Source organism: Colossoma macropomum, unplaced genomic scaffold (assembly GCF_904425465.1).
Source record: "Colossoma macropomum unplaced genomic scaffold, Colossoma_macropomum, whole genome shotgun sequence".
NCBI classification, from domain to species: domain Eukaryota; kingdom Metazoa; phylum Chordata; class Actinopteri; order Characiformes; family Serrasalmidae; genus Colossoma; species Colossoma macropomum.
The window spans coordinates 4,329,713-4,356,513 of NW_023494786.1; the positions used below are offsets into that span (position 1 = coordinate 4,329,713).

The following is a 26,801-nucleotide window of genomic DNA, read 5'->3' on the forward strand; positions in this document are numbered from 1 at the left end:
GAGGCACGTTGACCCAACTGTCGGTCAGGAGAGAAACAATAAACACACACACTGAACTCAGTGATCTGTAGATAACTCAGTGATCTATAATCAATAATCATAATCATAATCATATTCAGCTACACGTGCGCTCAGATGAAGCTGGAATGGCATTATGGGAATGTAAACCAGACTGGAACGTGTGTGTGTGTGTGTGTGTATCTGCTGTGATCAGGGAGGCGGGATGAATCTGTGCTGAAGGCGCTGCAGCTCCCCCTGCTGTCAGCATCACTCAACTACTACAGTTGAGTTAACTATAATGAAGAACTGATAAATACAGTTTGAGCTTGTTTGTTTGGTGTTCATTATGTTTTCACTGTGACGTCTGGGGTTTCCGGCGCTGACGGTTTGGTCTGGACACTCAGGGATTTATAAAACACTCAGGGATTTATAAAATTAAACACCTGAGACTTTTAGATTTGTTTTAAATTAGCAAACTAAGGCCCAATCCCATTTCACCCCTTGCTCCTACCACTTAGCCCTTAGCCCTCTGTTTTGCGCATTCATGTCTAGGGTAAGGGTGTCCCAATTTTAGTTGAGATAGAGGGGTGAAAAAAAAACAAAAAAAACGGCAAGATGGCTGCGCAAGCGACCAAAGAAACCCACAAATGTGAGAATTTTCTCTGTTAAAAAATTACAATAACCATCATATTATTTTAATTTAATGTCTTTTCAATGTATTTTGGTCGTTTTCTTCACAACAAGCACAAACAAACCGCTAATAGCATGCTAATGTCTCAGTAGCTAGCTAACTTTCCCGTTCCACCTTAAATAGTCCGGCAGTATTGACGCCAGGAGCGCCAGAATGTAACTGCTGCACCATTTAAGGTGGAACGGTAAAATTCGAACGAGAAGCTAGTGAATGGATGACTTCAGCTTCGTATCACCAAATAATTGGAGTCGGTGATAATAAATGATTGCCCCCCTCTTTGAAGTCATATGATGCCCTAAATGTAACTAAAGCCCAGCAGTGAGGAGCTGAACTTTACCCTCCTCTGCTGTCACTGCAGACTGGCAGGGTCGCCTACAGAGCAGCGCTAGTAGCTGTTAATGAAGCGATGTTTTAATTTGAGGGTTGTCCCATTTCGTAGGGCAAGTTTTTAACCACTAGGGTGGTTAGGGTGACACTCGAAAACAAGGGGTAGGGGTAAAAAGAAGAAATGGGATTGGGCCTAAGTGTCTCTTCTTTGATAAGCTTTCAGCTGTGAACAGAAAAACCTCCCACAGGGATCCGACGATGATTGATCAGACTGATTGGTCCGCTTGTGATTGGTCTGCTGCAAAGGTTAGCTTGTGCTTTGATAGCCTAGATCCTGTGATTGGTTAGCTTATGTTTGCTCAGCCTGTGACTGGTTAGCTTCATATGTTAGCCTTTGAATGATTAGCCTGTGGTTTGTTAGCTGTACAGGTTAGCCAGTGATTGGTTAGTTTCACAAGTCAGCCAATGATTGGATAGCTTAGGTTAGCTTATGACTGGTTAACTTCTGATCGGTTAGCTTAATGTGTTCACCTGTGATTGGTTAGCCTGTAATAGGTTAGCTTCACTGGTTAGCCTGTGACTGGTTAGCCTGTGACTGGTTAGCTTCCCAGGTTACTTTATGATTGGTTAGTCTGTGATTGGTTGGCTTGTGATTGATTAGCCTGTGATTGGTAAGCTTCACAGGTTACTTTGCGATTGGTTAGCCTGTGATTGGTTGGCTTGTGATCGATTAGCCTGTGATTGGTAACCTTCATAGGTTACTTTGTGATTGGTTAGCTACACTGGTTACTTTGTGATTGGGTAGCCTGCAATTGACTGGCTTGTGATATATTAGCCTGTGATTGGTTATCTTTACAGGTTACTTTGTGCCTGGGTAGCCTGCGATTGGTTGGCTTGTAATAGATTAGCCTGTGATTGGTTGGCCTCACAAGTTACTATGTGATTGCTTAGTCTGTGATTGGTTGGCTTGTGATTGATTGGCTTGTGATTGATTAGCCTGTGATTGGTTAGCTTCACAGATTATTTTGTGATTGGGTAGCATGCGATTGGTTGGCTTGTGATAGATTAGCCTGTGATTGGTTGGCCTCACAGGTTACTTTGTGCTTGGTTAGCCACACAGGTTACTTTGTGATTGGTTAGTCTGTGATTGGTTAGCTTCACAGGTTACTTTGTGATTGGTTAGCTTCACAGGTTACTTTGTGATTGGGTAGCCTGCAATTGACGGGCTTGTGATAGATTAGCCTGTGATTGGTTGGCCTCACAGGTTACTTTGTGCTTGGTTAGCCACACAGGTTACTTTGTGATTGGTTGGCTTTACACGTTAGCCCAAGATTGGTTAGCCTGTGATTGGTTGGCTTGTAATCGATTTGCCTGTGATTGGTTAGCTTCACAGGTTACTTTGTGATTGGTTGGCTTGTGATTGATTAGCCTGTGTTTGGTTGGCTTCTCAGGTTACTTTGTGCTTGGTTAGCTACACAGGTTACTTTGTGAGTGGTTTGCCTTCGACTGGTTGGCTTGTGATCAGTTGGCCTGTGACTGACTAGCCTGTGATTGGCTGGCACCACCACTCACCACTACCACACTCTGTTCATCAGCCAGACCAAACTAGCTAAACTAGCTAATTTGAGGAGCTGCAAAGGAGATCATATTAAAGAACCACACTAACAGCTGCACACGCTACAGTAAAGCAGCTGTAATGTATACGATCTGTAAACGCTGTTTAAAATCTCAGCACCCCAACACAAAACTCCTCCCCCTTCCCTGGATCTGACCGGCTTCACAGTGAAGTTGAGTAAACTGCTAACACAGTTAGCCGCTCCGCTCCTGCTAAGACACACTCACAATAACAAGGTAAGAGCGAGCGGCTCCCGATTAGCACAGTTAGCTAAGGCACAGTTTACACTAGCGGAGATTTTCGCGTGGCTGAGATCATATCACGATACACACACAGCGAACTTTACGTCTGCTGAGAACATGAACACAGGAACAACAGGAGAAGAAGAGAGGAACTCCAGAGACTCGACTACAGAACCAACAGGAACGCAGAAACACTGAGACTCCAACACAACACGTACAGACACACTGACTCTTTTGGAGCTCCATAATTAAACCTCTTTAAATCCCTCCATCCTCAGGGAGGGTTTACTTTGTCCTCCAGCTCATCCCTCCATCCGGCGCCCTGTCTGTCCGAGACGCTGAGCTACAGCCACACCGGAGCACACGGATAAAATCTGGACTACAGTCTGCAGTCTCTGCTCATCTGGCAGTGATAGATGAAGTGAATTTGATAGGATAACGAGCTCAGATACAGTCGATCAGCACGTTTGGGCTCAAGAGCAAAAGAAATAAATTTCAGTTTGACTCAAAACATGATGATGTGGTTCGGGTCGGTTTGGGGTTTGAGTTTGGACTCAGAACATGACGATGTGGTTTGGGTGAGTTTGGACAGAATTCTGTCGTGATCCGGTTCTGATTAGAAACGCCTCAATGTGGTTTGGGTCAGTTCGGGTCCAGCCAGAACTTTGTTATACTCAAGTCGGACTATAAACGGACATAAAATTTGACGATGTAGTTTGGGTTAGGTCGGGTCCGGACAGAATTCTGTCGCATCGTGGTTCAGGTTCGAACTCAAAACATTCTAAGGTGGTTTGGGTCAGGTCAGGTCCAGACAGAATTTTGTTGCTCTTGGTTGGGTTTGGGCTCAAAGCTTGATTATTGTTGTGTTCGGGCAAAGCTTTGTTGGTTTCGGGTCAATTTCAGACAGAACACTCTCTGGCTTTATTTGGGTTAGGGCCAAAATTTCTGGCCCGATTGAAGTTCTACCCAACTGCGTCAGAAACCACATAATGAAGTCTGTTAGAGATACTGAACACCTCCACACGGTTTGAGGGGTCTGCTGTTAGCACCATGCTAACTGGTGTACATAAGCTTCTTGTTAGCTACATTAACCTCATAGCTCCAGTGCTAAAACTACAGAAACAAACTTCAGACACCAAATGAGGTTGATCGACTATATCTGGGGGAAACTGGGGGAACTGGATTATTTTTTGCCTAATTATCGCTTTAAGGACACTGAACAGTAGCAGTTTGTGCTGTTGTCTCCAGCCTTAATCTAACACACCTGACTCTACAGTTCAGATCCTCCTGAAGAATCTGTTAACCTGCTCAGGTGTGTTACAAACAGGTTGCTGGATCTCCACAAGCAGTGGCTCTACGAGTGCAACGCCATCTGCTGTCCGTCCTTGTGCAGCTGCAGCCTCTCCTTCTCCACCTGGAGGCGCTCTCGCTCGATCTGCAGCCGGCCCGACTCGAACCTGAAGAACTGCAGTCTCTCCTTCTCCAGCAGGAGGCGCTCTTTCTCCAGCTTCAGCTTCTCCGCCTCCAGATCCGTCCACACCGGCCAGGGGGGCTTCCTGTCCTTCTCCACGTCCAGCGAGGACGACGAAGATGGGGCGGATGAAGTGGTGGGCGTGGCCGCGGTGGTGGAGGAGGCAGGGCTTTGCTGTGGCAGCGCTGACTGTTGCACGAGCAGGCGGAGTCTCTCTCTCTCCAAGTCCAGGCGCTCTTTCTCCAGCTGGAGGCGCTCTCGCTCCATCTCGGCCTGGCACAGCCTTTTCTTCTCCACCTGGAGGCGCTCCTTCTCCACCTGCAGCCGCTCCGACTCCACCTGCAGACGCTGCTTCTCCAGCTCCAGGCGCTGCTTCTCCAGCGCAACCAGCAGGCCTGTGCTGTCTCCTGCAGGCGGGCCCGGCGTGGCGCCGCCCACTCCAGGTGTGCCAGGTGTGTCAGGGCCCAGGTCTCGAGCCAGCGACGGTCCTGCGGGAGCTTTAGAGCAGCTCAGCACGCCAAACTCATCAATGTGGGCAAAGTCTTCAGGGATGGTTCCTTCTCTGTCCACATCCTGCAGGATGGAGGGGAAGCAATCTTCATCATCGTCATCTCCCTCACCTTCTATCTCACCTGGAACACTGTCGCAGACTCCGCCGTCCAGCTGTGGAGGAACAAACACACACAGGGAACAGGCAGGTTCACTGATTTAATCTATCAACAGTCAATACAGTATGCAAACGTTTTTGTCAAAAATAATATGATATAAACCTCTTAGGTTTTTTATTAAAAGTAAAAAATCTAAAACAAAAAAAAATCAGTATTGACAATGTGCATTTGAGATATCTCCAGCCATGCTAGCTAGCAGAAACTGCTCCTTCACAATAGTGAAACGTCCACCGTCCTGCAGGTCACCTACGTTATATCCGCTACCCTCTGTGTCCTCCATTTTGACCCCACAGTGGACGCTGTTCTCCCCGAGGTCAGGCAGATCCTGCCAGTATCCCTGCGGGTCTTTCTGAAAGCCGGCCGGTTCCTGCGGCGGCTCTCCGCCGAGCGAGCCCTCGTTGTCGGGAGAACAGGGCGGGTCGTAGTCTGGCTGCAGTCCGGCGGCCAGCTGTGCCCGCAGCTGCTTCCGCTTCATCAGCGTGCGCCAGTCCAGGTAGCGGCGCTTGACCTCTCCGGCCGTGCGCACCTCGCCCTCGCCCAGCGCGTTCACGCACTCCGCCACCTCCTCCCAGGCGCGCCGCTTCAGCTCGTTGACCGCCGTGTTCTGCTGCCGCGAAAACAGGACGTCCCGCCGGCGCTGGATCTCCCGGATCAGCGTCTGCGTCTCCCGCACGCTGTAGTTGCTCTTCCGCTTCCGCTTCAGGTGCTTCATCTGCAGGAAGTCCATGATGGAGAACCACGAGGAAGACTCAGGTGATGATGAAGACACTGCAGTGGGGTTCTAACACAGCGGGAACATTTTGTTATTGATCAAGAACAATGAACTTTTTAAAATTATAGAATATGACTTATTGACCCCAGGTTACTAATCTATCTACTATGAATCATTCAGTATCTACTATGAGTCATTCAGTATCTGCTAGGAATTATTCAATATCCACTATAAATCATTCAGTACCTACTATGAATTACTGAGTATTTACTATGAAATATTCAGTTATTCCTTTTAATTATTCAGTATTGTGTATGAAAATATGTACTGTAGTTATGAGAGTGAAGTGTGGACCCACATCAGATGGCTAATGAATAAGTTCACAGTCCCAAATATCTGGTCCTCATCGAGTCGTCTCAGTGTGACGGGCGATCAGGAAGAACTCCGTCCACCCGTCCACTGTGGGATATTAGAGCTCACACAAGGCGCACACATGCTGAGTATCCAGGTGAGGGCAGCAGATGTTCAGCACAGCCTCTGTTTAAAACAATATGCTATTATTATTGTTGTTGTTGTTGATAATTACAACAACAACAACAACAACAACAACAACAACTCATTACTATTGTTAATTCTAATGATACACACAGCACTCAATACACAACACACAGCACTCCATACACAACACAGCACTCTATACACAACACACAGCACTCTATACACAGCACAGCACTCTATACACAACACACAGCACTCTATACACAGCACAGCACTCTATACACAACACACAGCACTCAATACACAACACACAGCACTCTATACACAGCACAGCACTCTATACACAACACACAGCACTCTATACACAACACAAAGCACTCTATACACAACACAAAGCACTCTATACACAGCACACAGCACTCCATACGCAGCACAAAGTACTCCATACACAGCACACTACACTCCATACACAGCGCACAGCACTCCATACACAACACAAAGCACTCTATACACAACACACAGCACTCTATACACAACACACAGCACTCTATACACAGCACAGCACTCTATACACAACACAAAGCACTCTATACACAACACACAGCACTCTATACACAGCACAGCACTCTATACACAACACAAAGCACTCTATACACAACACAAAGCACTCTATACACAACACAAAGCACTCTATACACAGCACACAGCACTCCATACGCAGCACAAAGTACTCCATACACAGCACACTACACTCCATACACAGCGCACAGCACTCCATACACAGCACACCATACACAGCGCACAGCACTCCATACGCAGCACAAAGTACTCCATACACAGCACACAGCACTCCATACACAGCGCACAGCACTCCATACGCAGCGCACCATACACAGCGCACAGCACTCCATACACAGCACACCATACACAGCGCACAGCACTCCATACGCAGCACAAAGTACTCCATACACAGCACACTACACTCCATACACAGCGCACAGCACTCCATACACAGCACTCCATACACAGGGCATAGCACTCCATACACAGCACACAGCACTCCATACACAGGGCATAGCACTCCATACACAGCACAAAGTACTCCATACACAGCACACAGCACTCCATACACAGGGCATAGCACTCCATACACAGCACAAAGTACTCCATACACAGCGCATAGCATTCCATACACAGCACACAGCACTCCATACACAGTGCAAAGCACTCCATACGCAGCACACAAAACTCCATACACAGCACACAGCACTCCATGCACAGCACACCATACACAGCGCATAGCATTCCATACACAGCACACAGCACTCCATACACAGCACACCATACACAGCGCATAGCACTCCATACACAGCACACAGCACTCCATACACAGTGCAAACCACTCCATACGCAGCACACAAAACTCCATACGCAGCACACAGCACTCCATACACAGCTCATAGCACTCCACACACAGCACACAGCATTCCATACACAGCACTCCATACACAGCACAGCATTCCATACACAGCAAACCATACACAGCGCATAGCACTCCATACACAGCACACAGCACTCCATACACAGCACACAGCACTCCATACGCAGCGCACAGCACTCCATACGCAGCGCACAGCACTCCATACGCAGCGCACAGCACTCCATACGCAGCGCACAGCACTCCACACACAGCGCACAGCACTCCATACACAGCGCACAGCACTCCATACACAGCACACCATACACAGCGCATATCATTCCATACACAGCACTCCACACGCAGCACACAGCACTCCACACGCAGCACCCCATACACAGCGCATAGCACTCCACACACAGCACACCATACACAGCACACAGCACTCCATACACAGCGCATAGCACTCCATACGCAGCACACAGCACTCCATACGCAGCACACAGCACTCCACACACAGCACACAGCACTCCACACACAGCGCACAGCACTCCATACACAGCACACCATACACAGCGCATATCATTCCATACGCAGCGCACAGCACTCCATACGCAGCGCACAGCACTCCATACGCAGCGCACAGCACTCCATACGCAGCGCACAGCACTCCATACGCAGCGCACAGCACTCCATACACAGCACACAGCACTCCATACACAGCACACAGCACACAGCACTCCATACACAGCACACAGCACTCCATACACAGCACACCATACACAGCGCATATCATTCCATACACAGCACACAGCACTCCATACACAGCACACAGCACTCCATACACAGCACACCATACACAGCGCATATCATTCCATACACAGCACACAGCACTCCATACACAGCACACAGCACTCCATACACAGCACACCATACACAGCGGATAGCACTCCACACACAGCACTCCACACACAGCACTCCACACACAGCGCACAGCACTCTATACACAGCACACCACACACAGCACACAGCACTCCATACACAGCGCATAGCACTCCATACGCAGCGCATAGCACTCCATACGCAGCACACAGCACTCCATACGCAGCACACAGCACTCCACACGCAGCACACAGCACTCCATACACAGCGCATAGCACTCCATACACAGCGCATAGCACTCCATACACAGCGCATAGCACTCCATACGCAGCACACAGCACTCCATACACAGCACACAGCACTCCATACACAGCACACAGCACTCCATACACAGCACACAGCACTCCATACACAGCACACCATACACAGCGCATAGCATTCCATACACAGCACACAGCACTCCATACACAGCACATAACACTCCATACACAGCGCACAGCACTCCATACACAGCACAAAGTACTCCATACACAGCGCATAGCACTCCATACACAGCACACCATACACAGCGCACAGCACTCCATACGCAGCACAAAGTACTCCATACACAGCACACAGCACTCCATACACAGGGCATAGCACTCCATACGCAGCGCACCATACACAGCGCACAGCACTCCATACACAGCACACCATACACAGCGCACAGCACTCCATACGCAGCACAAAGTACTCCATACACAGCACACTACACTCCATACACAGCGCACAGCACTCCATACACAGCACTCCATACACAGCACACAGCACTCCATACACAGGGCATAGCACTCCATACACAGCACAAAGTACTCCATACACAGCACACAGCACTCCATACACAGGGCATAGCACTCCATACACAGCACAAAGTACTCCATACACAGCGCATAGCATTCCATACACAGCACACAGCACTCCATACACAGTGCAAAGCACTCCATACGCAGCACACAAAACTCCATACACAGCACACAGCACTCCATACACAGCACACCATACACAGCGCATAGCATTCCATACACAGCACACAGCACTCCATACACAGCACACCATACACAGCGCATAGCACTCCATACACAGCACACAGCACTCCATACACAGTGCAAACCACTCCATACGCAGCACACAAAACTCCATACGCAGCACACAGCACTCCATACACAGCACACAGCACTCCATACACAGCTCATAGCACTCCACACACAGCACACAGCATTCCATACACAGCACTCCATACACAGCACAGCATTCCATACACAGCACTCCATACACAGCAAACCATACACAGCGCATAGCACTCCATACACAGCACACAGCACTCCATACGCAGCACACAGCACTCCATACGCAGCGCAAAGCACTCCATACGCAGCGCAAAGCACTCCATACGCAGCGCAAAGCACTCCATACGCAGCGCACAGCACTCCATACGCAGCGCACAGCACTCCATACACAGCACACAGCACTCCATACACAGCACACCATACACAGCGCATATCATTCCATACACAGCACACAGCACTCCATACGCAGCACACAGCACTCCACACGCAGCACACAGCACTCCACACACAGCACCCCATACACAGCGCATAGCACTCCACACACAGCGCACAGCACCCTATACACAGCACACCATACACAGCACACAGCACTCCATACACAGCGCATAGCACTCCATACGCAGCACACAGCACTCCACACACAGCACACAGCACTCCACACACAGCGCACAGCACTCCATACACAGCACACCATACACAGCGCATATCATTCCATACACAGCACACAGCACTCCATACACAGCACACAGCACTCCATACGCAGCACACAGCACTCCATACGCAGCGCACAGCACTCCATACGCAGCGCACAGCACTCCACACACAGCGCACAGCACTCCATACACAGCACACAGCACTCCATACACAGCACACAGCACTCCATACACAGCACACAGCACACAGCACTCCATACACAGCACACAGCACTCCATACACAGCACACAGCACTCCATACACAGCACACCACACACAGCGCATATCATTCCATACGCAGCACACAGCACTCCATACACAGCACACAGCACTCCACACACAGCACACAGCACTCCACACACAGCACACCATACACAGCGGATAGCACTCCACACACAGAACTCCACACACAGAACTCCACACACAGAACTCCACACACAGAACTCCACACACAGAACTCCACACACAGCACTCCACACACAGCACTCCACACACAGCGCACAGCACTCTATACACAGCACACCATACACAGCACACAGCGCATAGCACTCCATACGCAGCACACAGCACTCCATACGCAGCACACAGCACTCCACACACAGCACACAGCACTCCATACACAGCACACAGCACTCCATACACAGCACACCATACACAGCGCATAGCATTCCATACACAGCACACAGCACTCCATACACAGCACACCACACACAGCACACAGCACTCCATACACAGCACACCATACACAGCACAAAGCACTCCATACACAGCACACCATACACAGCGCATAGCATTCCATACACAGTGCATATCACTCCATACACAGCACACCACACACAGCACACAACACTCCATACACAGCGCACAGCACTCCATACACAGCACACAGCACTCCATACACAGCACACAGCACTCCATACACAGCACACCATACACAGCGCATAGCATTCCATACACAGCACACAGCACTCCATACACAGCACATAACACTCCATACACAGCACACCATACACAGCGCATAGCATTCCATACACAGCACACAGCACTCCATACACAGCACATAACACTCCATACACAGCGCACAGCACTCCACACACAGCACACAGCACTCCATACACAGCACAAAGTACTCCATACACAGCACACCATACACAGCGCATAGCATTCCATACACAGTGCATATCACTCCATACACAGCACACCACACACAGCACACAACACTCCATACACAGCGCACAGCACTCTATACACAGCACACCATACACAGCACACAGCACTCCATACACAGCGCATAGCACTCCATACGCAGCACACAGCACTCCACACACAGCGCACAGCATTCCATACACAGCACTCCATACACAGCGCATAGCATTCCATACACAGCACACAGCACTCCATACACAGCACACAGCACTCCATACACAGCACATAACACTCCATACACAGCACACAGCACTCCATACACAGCACACCATACACAGCGCATAGCATTCCATACACAGCACACAGCACTCCATACACAGCACATAACACTCCATACACTGCGCACAGCACTCCACACACAGCACACCACACACAGCACAAAGTACTCCATACACAGCACACCATACACAGCGCATAGCATTCCATACACAGTGCATAGCACTCCATACACAGCACACCACACACAGCACACAACACTCCATACACAGCGCACAGCACTCTATACACAGCACACCATACACAGCACACAGCACTCCATACACAGCGCATAGCACTCCATACGCAGCACACAGCACTCCATACACAGCACACAGCACTCCACACACAGCACTCCATACACAGCGCATATCATTCCATACACAGCACACAGCACTCCATACACAGCACACAGCACTCCATACACAGCACATAACACTCCATACACAGCACATAACACTCCATACACAGCGCATAGCATTCCATACACAGCACACAGCACTCCATACACAGCACATAACACTCCATACACAGCACACCATACACAGCACAAAGTACTCCATACACAGCACAAAGTACTCCATACACAGCACACAGCACTCCATACACAGCGCATAGCACTCCATACACAGCGCATAGCATTCCATACACAGTGCATAGCACTCCATACACAGCACACCACACACAGCACACAACACTCCATACACAGCACTCCATACACAGCACACAGCACTCCATACACAGCACACAGCACTCCATACACAGCACACAGCACTCCATACACAGCGCATAGCATTCCATACACAGCACACAGCACTCCATACACAGCACACAGCACTCCATACACAGCGCATAGCATTCCATACACAGCACACAGCACTCCATACACAGCACACAGCACTCCATACACAGCACATAACACTCCATACACAGCACATAACACTCCATACACAGCGCATAGCATTCCATACACAGCACACAGCACTCCATACACAGCACATAACACTCCATACACAGCACACCATACACAGCACAAAGTACTCCATACACAGCACACCATACACAGCGCATAGCATTCCATACACAGCGCATAGCATTCCATACACAGCGCATAGCATTCCATACACAGTGCATAGCACTCCATATACAGTGCATAGCACTCCATACACAGCACACCACACACAGCACACAACACTCCATACACAGCACACCATACACAGCACAAAGTACTCCATACACAGCACACAGCACTCCACACAAAGCGCACAGCACTCCATACACAGCGCATAGCACTCCATACACAGCGCATAGCACTCCATATACAGCACTTCACACGTAGAACACAGCACTCCCTACACAGCACACTGCATTCTATACATAGCACTCCATATACAGCACACAACACCCTATACACAACACACAGCACCCCATACACAGCACATAGCACTCCACAAACACATGGCACTCTATACGCAGAGCATGGCACTCTCTACACAGCACTCCATACCCAGTGAAATGCAGCCCAGTGTTTTATGATTCGGTAAGATGGAAAACGTGGTCTTCTAGATCTAATAACGCTTTATAACTGTCTCTGCCTGTAAGGAGAGAAACACTGCGTTCTCAGAACACTCCAGGAACACCAGTAAGCCTTAAAAGCCTAAATCAGAGTTTTTCATCCCAAAAATGACCGAAACGGTAGTATTTCCGTGTGTAAGCTCACGCAGCGCTGCTTTCCGTGAAGGTGACGCGAGCCGAGGCCGGAGCGCAGACAGATCCAGCTCTAACAGCGCGGCTCTCCCATTCAACACAGCGGCGGATTCCGCTCTACTTCCTGTAGATCTGTCTGAGCGCCGCTCCGCCTCCATAGCCGCGCCGCGCTATTGGCTGCAGCTTCGCGTCATTACCCAAACCGGCCAATCAGCCACGCTGTTTGTGCCCCGCCTCTCAGAGAGGCGCTCAGTGCGCTTGCGCGGATGAAGCATGAACAGGTAGAGTGGAGCTGCTAACGCTACAGGCTAAATTTGCTTTATAGCCTTTAAGAGCCTCTAAAAGAGCGCTTAACTGCGCCAACTGCATGTAAGTCCAAGTATAGACTAGTTATAACGTAAATTAATGCTGAGTTAAACTTTAAACAAAGTTAAACGGGAACGTGTTTTACCGCATACACTAGTCTTGACATGACCAAGCTGAACTCAGCTGCTTATTCGCCAGCTTCTTGTTCGAGTTTTCCAGTTCCACCTTAAATTGTGCAGTAGTTACATTCTGCAGAGTGCATTTTTTCCCGTTCCACCTTAAATGGTCCGAATTTTCCCTTAAATGCAGCATTGGAGACTTCATTTTCCCCGTTCCACCTTAAATGGTGCAGCATTGGAGATTCATTTTTCCCTTTCCATATACAGCACATAGCACTCCACACACAGTACATGGCACTCTGTACGCTTCTTGAATTGTGCGAATATGAGAGTTCAGTTTTTTCCGTTCCATCTTAAATGGTTCGAATTTTTCTCGTTCCACCTTAAATGGTGCAGCACTGGAGACTTCATTTTTCCCGTTCTACCTTAAATGGTTTTAATTTTTCTCGTTCCACCTTAAATGGTGCAGCAGTTACATTCTGGCACCTAAAGTGTTATAGTAATAACTGCTGCACCATTTAAGGTGGAGTTTTCCCGTTTTACCATTCCATATTTAATGGTGCAGCCAGCTTGGTGCCTCAGCGCCAGAATGTAATTGCTGCACAAACTGAAGCACAAGTGTGTGCGGATTAGGTGTTTAAGCATTAATGCAGTTTGTTTACATGTTTACTGTTGTGTTGAATCATCAAGTGCAGATCACTGAATACGGGGGAGATTGGACAGAGCAGGACGTCATCACAGCTGGACAATTTCAGCCCAAATCCAGGATCATCCCATAGGAATGCACCTACTGGACAGGCTGGACTTTGAGCTTAATCTATCTGGCTAAATCCTGAACCCCAGGCCCGGATGGAGGGGGTGCGGTGGGCTTTCCGCTTCGGCGCCTGGTCCCCGTCCCGCTCCGAGTGGCTGTTGGCCGCTCGCTGCGTCCAGCAGGAGGAGAAGCAGCGGATCGGACAGTTTGTGTTCACCAAAGACGCCAAAGCAGCGATGGTGAGTGGACAGTCTGAACACACTGACCTGTGTGGCTTAATCTGTATCACAGTAGTGTTAACACTGCAGTTTGGGCCGTCGCTATTGATTACATTAGTGATTGAGTGATTGGTTATTTGGATAAGTAATAAATGGATTAAGCAGTAATAAACTGTGCAGAGCATTTAAAAAACTGTACAAAAATACTTTAATATTATAAACAAGGCAGCCTGTAAAAAGGCTGTGTTAGAAAACAAAATAAAAACAGAACATATTAATTATCGTCTGTCAGATTACCCACAAATCACTGCTGATTCATCCAGAAGGTAACATTCAATCAATGATTTAAAAAAAAAAAAATAAGTAATCGTTACAGTCAGAGTGATGAGAGTTTTTCAGGATCTCCTTAGTAGAATTTAATATTGTATTAATATTGTAATAATGAGAAAAATCGTAATAGTAAAAGCAATGCTAACAATGGTAATGAAAGTAATGTATTATGTGTTATAATATTTATATAATTTACTTTTTTTACAATACTTTCTCCATTAGCTTTTTTATTGTTATTCTTTTGTTCAGTTGGCTTGAAAAATCAACACCTTAGCAACCACCTGGGATACCATAGCAACAGCCTAGCAATGCCTTAGCAACCATCTGGGGTACTATAGTAATGGCCTAGCAATACCTTAACAAGAAGCTGGAATACCACATGTGACATTTAGCTTATCTGAGTGTGTGTGTGTGTGTCTGCGTGTCTGTGTCTGCGTGTGTCTGTGTCTGCGTGTGTGTGTCTGCGTGTCTGTGTCTGCGTGTGTGTGTCTGCGTGTCTGCGTGTGTGTGTCTGCGTGTCTGTGTCTGCGTGTCTGTGTCTGTGTGTCTGCGTGTGTGTGTCTGCGTGTGTGTGTCTGCGTGTGTGTGTCTGCGTGTCTGTGTGTCTGCGTGTCTGTGTCTGCGTGTGTGTCTGTGTGTCTGCGTGTCTGTGTCTGCGTGTCTGTGTCTGCGTGTGTGTGTCTGCGTGTGTGTGTCTGCGTGTGTGTGTCTGTGTGTATCTGTGTGTGTGTGTGTGTGTGTGTGTGTGTGTAGGCGGGGCGTCTGCTGATGAGGAGGCTGGTGTGTGAGAAGGTGTGTTTGCCGTGGGACGGTTTCCGTCTGGACCGCACGGCTCGAGGGAAACCCTGCCTGGCTGAGCCTTCACCTGGACCAGGCTCCGCCCACTGGAGCTTCAACGTGTCCCACCAGGGAGATTACGCCGTGCTGGCGGCCGAGCCGGGGCGGCAGGTGGGCGTGGACGTGATGAAGACCAGCAGACCAGGTAAAGGTCAGAGGTGGAGGCAGTGCAGGGCTGTACGGCAAGAATATAAGCAGCTTAGAAAGTGTGTGTGTGTGTATGTATATTGTTAACTATTAGCATATTGTTATATATTAGCTATTAGCGTTTAGACTTTGCTATCGTCATGTGGACCCCGGGAGGTTTTCTTTCTAACTGAGTTCATTTTGTTCCTCTGGGCTCAAAATATTAAAATACCAAGACTGTCTTATAAATAACTACACTAAGTCTAATAAACATCTGCTGTGTTTCACCTTGTTTCTCTCCTCTCAGCGTAAACTGGGCGATCTTAATCTTGGGTAACGCCTCCGTAAGCCTTCTCCTGACCAATCACAAGGCTGTATCTCTGGCCCCGCCCACACAGAACAGCTTTAGCTTAGCAAGCTAAAGCTAACCCAGCATAACCAAAAGCTAGTGAGCAAGACCACCTGCCTGTAGCTGCCTGTCGCCCGTTCACTCGCTTATCTATACCAACACTGAGTGTGTTTACATGCACTCAATAATCAGACCATAATCTGATTTCGGCAGTTCTGATTACTCAAATGGTCATGTAAACCGCACATTCTGATCTAGAAATCTGATTAAGAAACCGGATAAAGAGGCTGGATTTTAGCTCAGTAATCAGATTTCTCAGTGCTGTAAACTCTCACTCTGATTTCTTTCGGATCTTTCAGTCTGAGCATGTGTGAAAACAGACGGCAGTACCGGAAATAAGTGAGCAGCGTCGCCGCGAGACGCAGCGAAACACTTTTGGAGAAAACCAAATACATGCTTGACGAAATGAAGGATTTAAATATTCTTCATTTTCTAGATGATGTACGTTCATATTTTCAGATACAGCGGGAGGATGTTAAAAAAAAAGCTGCTCGCAACGTTTGAGTTTTACGTTACGTTTACGTCGCGTCTTCTTATATGAGTTTATTGGCTGGTTATAAAGCAGAAATCTGATTACTGTCTGACTCATGTAGATCTGGAGTTTCCCCATTATCTGATTACTCAAGTGTACATAAACACACTGATCGGATTACTGACAACATCTCATTTTCTGCAGTTGTGAGATTACTGAGTGCATGTAAACACACTCAGTGTTTATTCGTCCGTGACTTTTTTGTCCAGTTAGCGTCACGTAAAAGCTGGATGATGATGTTAGTTCTGTATGAGGGGCGGAGCAGAGCTAGGAGTGCTGGACAGAGAGCTGTCAATCAAGCTGCTCATTAGCCACACCCACACAGTTCTCAGACAGGGCTGATCAGCGGTGTTTAGGCCGTTTTATCATATTTATATCTTATATTTTTCATTCAAGCTCTGCTGGATGTTTAATAAAACACTGAAGTTTGATATCATACAGACATTTTTAATATTCTACTCTGTGATCACTGAGATCATCAGAGAAAATATCAGAATGTCTGAATGCAGCGCCTGTATTCAGCGTTTCACACACTGCTGCACTAAATCCAGTAAAACAGGACTAATTTTGCTCTCTTGTAGTGAAACATGCAGTCGGTCAGTGTTTATGTACATGTTGACGTAATCTCCTGGTTGGAGGTCAGTTTGAGTGCTGAGTTGTGCAGGACGAGCTTAAGATCGTCCACCCGCTGGAGAGCTAGATAACCAGCAGAGGGCGCCACCACTCCAGCACAGACTCCACAGGAGTAAAGATGATCTTCTAACCAGACAAAAATCACAGAGCTTGTTCTGATTGGTCTAAAGCACGTGTGTCAGGCTCCAGTCCTCGCGGGCCGAAACTCTGCAGACTTCAGCTCACTGCCTCATTAAACACACCTGACTCAGCTCATCAGCTGATTAGTAAGACCTTCATGAACTGAATTCAGGGTGTTAGATGAGGCTAAACGCTGATCTCTGCAGCACTTTGACCTGGAAGGTCCCCAGTTTGACACGCCTTGTATTGATTTATTAAGTCTAATAGTATCTGTTTGATTTTTTTTTATTATATGCAAGTTATGTACAGTAATTCGCAATCAAATGTGTATTTTCTTCTACTTTGCTACAAATCAGCTCTCGTGTGGCCATAAGGCTAGATTTAATAAGGCCCATATGATGGAAAAACAGAGTTTCCTAACTTTTTGGAGTAAAAGTTTGATGTAGTCATTTAAACGATGCATAAATGAGTTAAACTGTAAAAACAGCCCACTTGTCACAAAAACTAACATATTTATAATTTACACTTTCTTAATATCTACCTATTCAGCCACACAAACACTAGATCTCAAGGAAAAAAAAAATAAAATATGTAACAATCTGATTCTGTGATGAGCCCTTTAAATTATTGTGAGCTGCAAGTCCACTGATGGTCTCGAGGTGTCTCTGTAGGTCCGCAGTTTCTCTGTCTAACTGGAACGCGAATCAGAGAATATAAATAAATAATATATACAGAGATGAGCGTTTTTGTTTTATTTATTTATTTACATATTTATTTTTGGGTCTGTATGTTCCGCCAGGAAGCAGCTCGGTGCAGGAATTTTTCCGGATCATGACCCGGCAGTTCACGGAGCTGGAGTGGAGGACGATACGGTCGGCCGGATCCGACTGGGACCAACTGCACATGTTCTACAGGCACTGGGTAACCATGGCGACCGCATCCCGGTGTAGCAGCATCTCCTCACACACACAGACGCGCACACTGGAACGTCACACATCATATGTGCTTATATGATCAGACAGACCGTTAAAGGGCCCGTAGCCCACATTTACCCTTTATTATACACCCCACCTCCCGACCCCCCCACCGTCACACCCCCACTCAGCTTCACTGGGTTTATATACCTAAATCAATCATATTGGTCCATTTTCCATCCTCTCTTTATCCCTCACAGTTAAACGGGCTGTTTCTGTTACTGTGCCTTTAAGACTGGGATATGTAAATCAGCTCTGTTCTGGTTGGCTGTGCCCCATTCAAAAAGCAGTCCAGGGTGCAGAGTTGAAGTGCACAACAAATTCAAGATGAGTGGGTGGGGCCAAAGGGCTGTTGGCTGCATAGGTGGATGTATATGTAAACGTGCTGGCTTTGTGACATCACAAAAACAGTGAAGGCTGGTTTTTCAGTTCCATAAATAGACTTAATGTATGAAGGAGTGACCGGTGTGCTTTGAAACTGTAACAGTGTTTATATAATACATCAAACTCTTTCATCTAAGAAAGTGAGTGATTTCCGGGGCATCCTGGGAAATTCGGTTTTCTGGGATATGGGCCCTTTAATGTGCACACACACACACACACACACACACACACACAGAGCTGTTTAACTGTGTTGTGTGTTTGTCATCCTGGGATGAGGCATGCTGATTGTTCTCATGCTGATCGTTGTTGCCGTGGTAACGTAATATCATCACTCTCCACATGACTCAGTGATGCTGTGGTGTGTGTTGTGGTCTGTGAGGCTCTGTTGGAGCTGGATTAGGGTTGTTGGGGGGAGGGGCTTTAACCTGGGGGGTTACTGACCACCGATTACCCCTTTTACTCAGTCGCCTTCTGTGATTGGCTGAACCCAGAGCTCCCTCGGTAACAGCAGCCAGGGTCTGAATTGTAGCGGAGGTCTTGGGGAGGACGGGGGGACGGGGGTCTGTCTGTGAGGTCAGCTTTAACTGATATACACTATTGTCACTGTTCAAAAGTATGATTAGCCAGGAGTCTTTAACTTCCTGTCTGTATCAGTATAGGTGATTTTTATACTTGAAGGGGAATTCCACCAATTTTTCAAAATTCCTCCATAATTCAGTGGTTGAGATGTAAACAGAGTGATTCAGAGTGGTTTGGTGTGAAATGGTTCAGATGTCTTTACAGTGGTGGTGATAGGAACCAGGGGTCGCCATGACTACAACACAAATATAGACATTTTATTTACTATCCAGAACCACCAGTGAACCTACACGAGTCTTCTGAGTTTATATGGAATGTTGATGATGGAAAATAGTGGAAAATCTGAAATAATAAGTTTTCTTTGGGGACTATTTTGCCTCACAGCTCCCTGCATGTTATGTATCCCTCCACCATGAATGGATTCATAACTATTTCATTTAGTAACTTCGTGTGAGGGAGCTTTTAGAGGTGGACGTCTGGTTCCTATCACCACCACTGTGAAGAATTCTGACTTGGTAAGTTTCTCTAGAACAGAGCAATTTTGAAAAATTGGTGGAGTTCCACGTTTTTTGTTTTGTTTTTTTGGACTATGATAGTATATTTACATGTAGTATATAATTTATACATATATGTATAGACAGTAAACAGATTCACAGGGGAAAATACATCACTGACACTCAAAGTAGACTTAAAATAAGGCTGAATATAGAAAGTTGTAGTGTTGTTAATATTCATATGTTCCAACATTATTTGTGAAATACCATCAAGTGTGCAGTCATTGTAAAGTAATTCTAAATTTTATTATTAATTTAAGCATTAGAGTCGGCGTCAGTGACGTTTATGAGTGCGCTCCTGCTGGTGTGGGTTCGCACTCAAACGCCACGATAACAGCTTAAAGCTGCTCTGTCTGATATTAACTGGGAGTTAGTTTTGTTGTTTGTTTGAATCTGATACTTTATCCTGAATCAGCCAATCAGATCACAACTAACGATATTACAGAACCTCCTCTGGTAAAACTGATCCTTGAGCTGTGCGTGCTGATTGGTCCATTCCTCTGTCCATCACAGGCCCTGAAAGAGAGCTTCATCAAGGCGATCGGTTCAGGACTGGGCTTCGACCTCCAGAGGGTGGAGTTTCACATCTCACCCAATCAGCTGCAGGAGGGGCGGGTCTACTGCCAGACCAGGATGCACCTGGACGAGGAGGAGGAGGACAGCTGGACGTTTGAGGTGAGGAGCATCTGTGTGACCTCACAAAATTTTGATTTAAATTAGGAAACGGTTCAGTTCGTCATGAAGTTTCAGATTTCACTCATATTTCAATTCCACTCAGTTCTGTAGTTTTGGATGCAGCCACATTTCACCGTGATTCAGTTTGATTCATTTTGACTGTGACTCTTCTGAAAACGATTCAGTGCATCATGAAATCTTAGGTGTTACTTTTATGCAATTCAGTTCAGTTCAATTTAATTACGATTCTTTAGAAAATGATTCAGTTCATAATGAAGTCTCAGCACTCTGATTCAGTTCAGTTCGTTTCAATTCAGGCATGATTCTCTAGGAAATGATTCAGTTCATTATGAAATCTCAGCTGTTACTGTGATTCATTTCGGTTTGATTCACTTGATCAAGTTTGATTCTTTAGAAAACGATTCAGTAATCTCAGCTAGTACTATAATTCAGTTCAGTACAGATAAGTTCAATTATGATTCTTCAGAAAAATGATTCCGTTCATAGTGAACTCTTGGCTTTTACTGTGATTCAATTCAGTTTTGTGCAATTCAGTTATGATCTTTAAAAAATGATTCGGTTTATCATGAAATCTGAACTGGCTGTGTCCAAAACTGCACACACTGCCCTCCTAATGAGTTATATGTTATAACAGAATGCCGTTAGTAATGCGTTCATCGTGTGTTATGAGTAGTTGTGGTTTTGGATGCAGCCAGATTTCACCATGATTCAGTTTGAAATGGCATGAATCTTCAAGAAATTGATTCATTTGACCTGAATACACATTGTTTATTATTTAATGTTTGTAGAGACCAGTCTGACCGATCAGGCTAAACTCCACTGTGCCGTTCTAAAGTCTCTAATATCACACTTCTACAGTTAATATATTAATATCAACACGTTTACCTTTACATATTAACGTTAACATACTAACATATCAGCATTAAATCAGCACTGAACAGAATTCTGAACTGAGTGAATCACTGCACGGCTGAGAGAGAGAGAGAGAGAGATAAAAGGAGATGGATGAGTAGAGATAGAGGGAGTCAGAGAGGCTGATGGATGAGAGAAAAAAGAGGTAGAGAATGTCATGTTATCTTCAAGGTCACGAGGTCAGAGAGTCCACTATTCACACGACATTCTTACAGTTTCCCAGACCCCTCTGAACCCCAACCCCCCACCGTGACAGCGTCTGCTCTGTCTCACACTCAGTTTAAAGACCCTGTCAGTCTCTGTGTGTGTGTGTGTGTGTGTGTGTGTGTGTGTGTACTTGTTTTAGTATAGTTTCAGTTCAGTAATGTAACAAATCCAGAGTAAAGTCAGTCCTGATCTACACAACTGCCTATATATATATATGTGCATACAAGTACATATATATGAAACACATGTGGAACAAATTATTACATATAGCTACTTACATATTGTCGCTGTCCAAAACATGTATTTTTCTGCACAATTTGAACACACATTACATTTCATACTTAAAATTCCATGATGAACGGACCAATAGGAATGCTCCAAATTTACCTAAAAAATATTTCACATTAAATTAAATTACATGTTCTTTAAAGTTACCATCGACAGCAACAATAAGGCATATTATTACATATATATATATATAATGTTCACTATATAGTGCATTATTTTGATATATACTTGTAACCACGCCCTGTTTACTGTGTAGTGCACTATTTTGATCTATTCCTGTAACCATGCTCTGTTCACTGTAGTGCACTGTTTTGATCTATACCTGTAACCATGCTCTGTTCACTGATCTTTGTCTTATTATTGTTATATAAAACACATTAGGCATAATATTATATATGTATTGTTATTATATGTAACAAGGTGACGTCCTGGTGTTGTATGAAATCGTGAGCGTGTGTGTGGAGCAGTGTGTGTCTGTCTCTCTCGGTCGTGTGAACGTCCCTCACTCGCTCCTTAATGAAGAAGAGTATTAAAAGGGAAATAATAGAAACCACGCTGGTGTTTGTACGCTGTACTGTACGTTGTCCTGCTGTGTGTTCCCAGCTGTCTCTGAGGGAGGCCATGTCCCCTAAATCCACCCTAAGACAAACGTCCACTCACTGAGAACAGCACAGTGCTCTCTACAGGACACAGGACAAACACCATCTGATCATCTCCCAGATCTGTCTAATGAAGAATCCTCCTTCGTTTTGAACATGCGACATGTGAATCTGTGGCCTGTTCACCATATAGTTCACTGTGTGAATCTGTGGCCTGTTCACCATATAGTTCACTCTTTGACCTAAGTGTGAATCTGTGGCCTGTTCACCATATAGTTCACTCTTTGACCTAAGTGTGAATCTGTGGCCTGTTCACCATATAGTTCACTCTTTGACCTAAGTGTGAATCTGTGGCCTGTTCACCATATAGTTCACTCTTTGATCTAAGTGTGAATCTGTGGCCTGTTCACCATATAGTTCACTCTTTGACCTAAGTGTGAATCTGTGGCATGTTCACCATATAGTTCACTCTTTGATCTAAGTGTGAATATGTGGCCTGTTCACCATATAGTTCACTCTTTGACCTAAGTGTGAATCTGTGGCCTGTTCACCATATAGTTCACTCTTTGATCTAAGTGTGAATCTGTGGCCTGTTCACCATATAGTTCACTCTTTGATCTAAGTGTGAATCTGTGGCCTGTTTACCATATAGTTCACTCTTTGACCTAAGTGTGAATCTGTGGCATGTTCACCATATAGTTCACTCTTTGATCTAAGTGTGAATATGTGGCCTGTTCACCATATAGTTCACTCTTTGACCTAAGTGTGAATCTGTGGCCTGTTCACCATATAGTTCACTCTTTGACCTAAGTGTGAATCTGTGGCCTGTTCACCATATAGTTCACTCTTTGATCTAAGTGTGAATCTGTGGCCTGTTCACCATATAGTTCACTCTTTGATCTAAGTGTGAATCTGTGGCCTGTTCACCATATAGTTCACTCTTTGACCTAAGTGTGAATCTGTGGCATGTTCACCATATAGTTCACTCTTTGATCTAAGTGTGAATATGTGGCCTGTTCACCACATAGTTCACTCTTTGACCTAAGTGTGAATCTGTGGCCTGTTCACCATATAGTTCACTCTTTGATCTAAGTGTGAATCTGTGGCCTGTTCACCATATAGTTCACTCTTTGATCTAAGTGTGAATCTGTGGCCTGTTCACCATATAGTTCACTCTTTGACCTAAGTGTGAATCTGTGGCATGTTCACCATATAGTTCACTCTTTGATCTAAGTGTGAATCTGTGGCCTGTTCACCATATAGTTCACTCTTTGATCTAAGTGTGAATCTGTGGCCTGTTCACCATATAGTTTACTCTTTGATCTAAGTGTGAATATGTGGCCTGTTCACCATATAGTTCACTCTTTGATCTAAGTGTGAATATGTGGCCTGTTCACCATATAGTTCACTCTTTTGATCTAAGTGTGAATCTGTGGCCTGTTCACCATATAGTTCACTCTTTGATCTAAGTGTGAATCTGTGGCCTGTTCACCATATAGTTCACTCTTTGATCTAAGTGTGAATCTGTGGCCTGTTCACCATATAGTTCACTCTTTGATCTAAGTGTGAATCTGTGGCCTGTTCACCATATAGTTCACTCTTTGATCTAAGTGTGAATCTGTGGCCTGTTCACCATATAGTTCACTCTTTGATCTAAGTGTGAATATGTGGCCTGTTCACCATATAGTTCACTCTTTGATCTAAGTGTGAATCTGTGGCCTGTTCACCATATAGTGCATTATTTTATGTCCTAACTGATGCCCTGTTCACTGTGTAGTGCACTAATTTGACCTCTGTCCAGACTTATGTGCCATTCTCTGTATGTAGTGCACTACTTTGGCTGTGTCTGCAACCAGACTTCACTATGTAGTGCGCTAGATTTAAAGTAAGGCTTTTTCCCCAGAAGTTACCCTACTGTATATGTGATTACGTATATTCATTAAACATGTGAAGATCACAGGACCAGCCTCTCCATGATGTATTACAATGCTTATCATTTTCTGTTATTGTTATATGATAATGGTGATGATGGTGAGTGAGGATGTTGTGAAAAGTCCGCTGACGTGCTTCTTTAACGCTTTCTGTTTTTCTCCTCTCTGCAGGAGTGTTTACTGGATAAGCATCATCACGTTGCTGTGGCCCTGGGAAAGCCAGAGGGTTCCTCCTCTAACGTGAGTCCAGCTGATGCGGTTAATGTTCAAAAAGGCAGTTTATTATTTCAGACTCTTTAATACAACAAACTACGCTCAGTTCACACGGGAGTCTTTCAAACTTCACAACAAACAAACTTCTCTCTGTTCACACAGGATGCCGAGGCGACGCCCCCTACATTCACCCTGCTAAGTTTCAGTGAGCTGGTCTCAGGAGCAACGCCCCTTACAGACGAAGACCCCGCCTACTGGGAGAGCTTTCAGAGCAAGCAGGAAGCGCCTGTCCGTCAAAGTGAAACACAGTGACCCCTCCGCACCAGCAGGGTCACCGGAGAGTCACACAGCTACGCTTGGAGTCTGATTTAAAGATAGTTTGGCCAAATCCTCCCCAGTTTCCCCACAACCAAGACTGTGCCTGAAATTCGGTTTTACCACTGGCGCTAACAAGCTTATAGCCGATTAGCACGGGGCTAACTGAGTGACATCACACACTCGCCAACAAACTGTGTCACGCTGTTAAAGGAGCCAAATGTAATGAAGCTTAAGATTTACACATCTTCTGATTTTCTGGTTTAAAGGAAATCCCCCTTCTGATTATGTAATTCGAAGGTGGGATGAACTGTTGAGGAACTGTAAGAACTTTGGGATGGATTTTTGAGGGCGAGCAGTTTAAAATGTCTTGCCTTCCAGTGTACTCCACCAGCAGTGAGCTGCTCAAGCCTTGGGTTCACTTCACGACTTTTAAAGTCCTAACAGATCATAAACAGACTGGTCACCTCACATTATCCAGCTGGTTTCTCCAGGTTTTTGGGTATTGAAATATTGGAGGTCACACGCTGAACGGCTTTAAAATTGTTGCTGAACCAAACAGAGCTCAGATGAACTCATGTTAGTAGGAGACGCAAACAAACCTGGAGCTGCTGTAGGTAAACGTGTTTAAGTGAGGATCCGTGAGGATGGATTTAAAAATGTGATCAGTTTGGTATTTTGAGAGTTTTAGATGTAAATAAACTCGATTTTACCTTAAACTCAGCTCATTAAAAAGCTTCTCTCCACACGTGAGAGCCTTTTCACCATTTGTCTTTGTTTGCTTGCTGTATTTTCTTCTTTCGTGCCCTCAGTTTTCATTGTTGGAGGAGTCTGTTCTGATTGAATTGCTAACCCAGTTTATGCCACTGGATTACGCTCAGTCAAAAAAAAAAAAAAGTTAGATAAACTCTGACTGGTCTGAAACGTGATCTGAAACTGAGCCTGTTCACTATACGATGCACAATTTTAGGTTGCACCATTTTGCAGTGGTGTCTGTAGATCCAGTACACTCAAACAATCCCACAATGCACTCCGATAAGTACAACCGATGTACCTGTGGCTACCTGAATTGAATCGGAAACCTGATTTGGACTATGCATGCGTAGCAAAGCGATGTCATTACCGACATCATTTTACAGCGTTCCTGTGCCTGCATAGTCCAAATCAGGTTCAAATTGGGTAATGACAGTACCCTAGAGGATAAGGGATACTTGGAAACTGGACTGTCTGGTCCACAGACCTGACCGTCACTTTATAGATCACCACACAGCCCTG

General features: G+C 45.9%; 2 protein-coding genes across 5 annotated transcripts; one reads left to right on the forward strand and one right to left on the reverse strand.

Moving 5' to 3' along the window:
• Positions 1-1,100: 1,100 nt before the first annotated feature.
• Positions 1,101-13,524, reverse strand: msantd4 (Myb/SANT-like DNA-binding domain containing 4 with coiled-coils). 3 transcript variants are annotated; one of them, XR_005006070.1, is made up of 5 exons: positions 13,291-13,524; positions 6,085-6,263; positions 5,265-5,795; positions 2,316-5,009; positions 1,101-2,201 (listed from the first exon to the last, which is right to left on the reverse strand). XR_005006070.1 is itself a non-coding variant. In XM_036557992.1 (4 exons), exons 3-4 carry the CDS (start codon positions 5,739-5,741, stop codon positions 4,230-4,232), a joined length of 1,257 nt encoding a protein of 418 aa, XP_036413885.1. In that variant the 5' UTR covers positions 5,742-5,795; positions 6,085-6,263; positions 13,291-13,524; the 3' UTR covers positions 1,101-4,229. The 3 variants fall into 3 exon arrangements, 2 of the variants coding, with proteins under 2 accessions (XP_036413885.1, XP_036413898.1); XM_036557992.1 differs by having other exon boundaries at positions 1,101-5,009; XM_036558005.1 differs by lacking the exon at positions 13,291-13,524 and having other exon boundaries at positions 1,101-5,009; positions 6,085-6,427.
• Positions 13,525-13,724: 200 nt separating this feature from the next.
• Positions 13,725-26,290, forward strand: aasdhppt (aminoadipate-semialdehyde dehydrogenase-phosphopantetheinyl transferase). 2 transcript variants are annotated; one of them, XM_036558128.1, is made up of 7 exons: positions 13,725-13,771; positions 14,606-14,908; positions 15,971-16,199; positions 18,674-18,795; positions 20,879-21,040; positions 25,170-25,238; positions 25,374-26,290. In XM_036558128.1, exons 2-7 carry the CDS (start codon positions 14,765-14,767, stop codon positions 25,521-25,523), a joined length of 876 nt encoding a protein of 291 aa, XP_036414021.1. In that variant the 5' UTR covers positions 13,725-13,771; positions 14,606-14,764; the 3' UTR covers positions 25,524-26,290. The 2 variants fall into 2 exon arrangements, with proteins under 2 accessions (XP_036414021.1, XP_036414011.1); XM_036558118.1 differs by having other exon boundaries at positions 13,762-13,859.
• Positions 26,291-26,801: the final 511 nt, after the last annotated feature.

What these genes read in the sequence shown, in the direction of transcription:
- msantd4 (XM_036557992.1), bottom strand. Translation starts at nt 5,741, where the DNA reads ATGGACTTCCTGCAGATGAAGCACCTGAAGCGGAAGCGGAAGAGCAAC. An exon ending in CAGAGGGTAGCGGATATAAC is followed by an intron (nt 5,010 to 5,264) that starts GTAGGTGACCTG and finishes GTTCCTCCACAG; the next exon opens with CTGGACGGCGGAGTCTGCGA.
- aasdhppt (XM_036558128.1), top strand. Translation starts at nt 14,765, where the DNA reads ATGGAGGGGGTGCGGTGGGCTTTCCGCTTCGGCGCCTGGTCCCCGTCC. An exon ending in AAGACGCCAAAGCAGCGATG is followed by an intron (nt 14,909 to 15,970) that starts GTGAGTGGACAG and finishes GTGTGTGTGTAG; the next exon opens with GCGGGGCGTCTGCTGATGAG. An exon ending in AGGACAGCTGGACGTTTGAG is followed by an intron (nt 21,041 to 25,169) that starts GTGAGGAGCATC and finishes TCCTCTCTGCAG; the next exon opens with GAGTGTTTACTGGATAAGCA.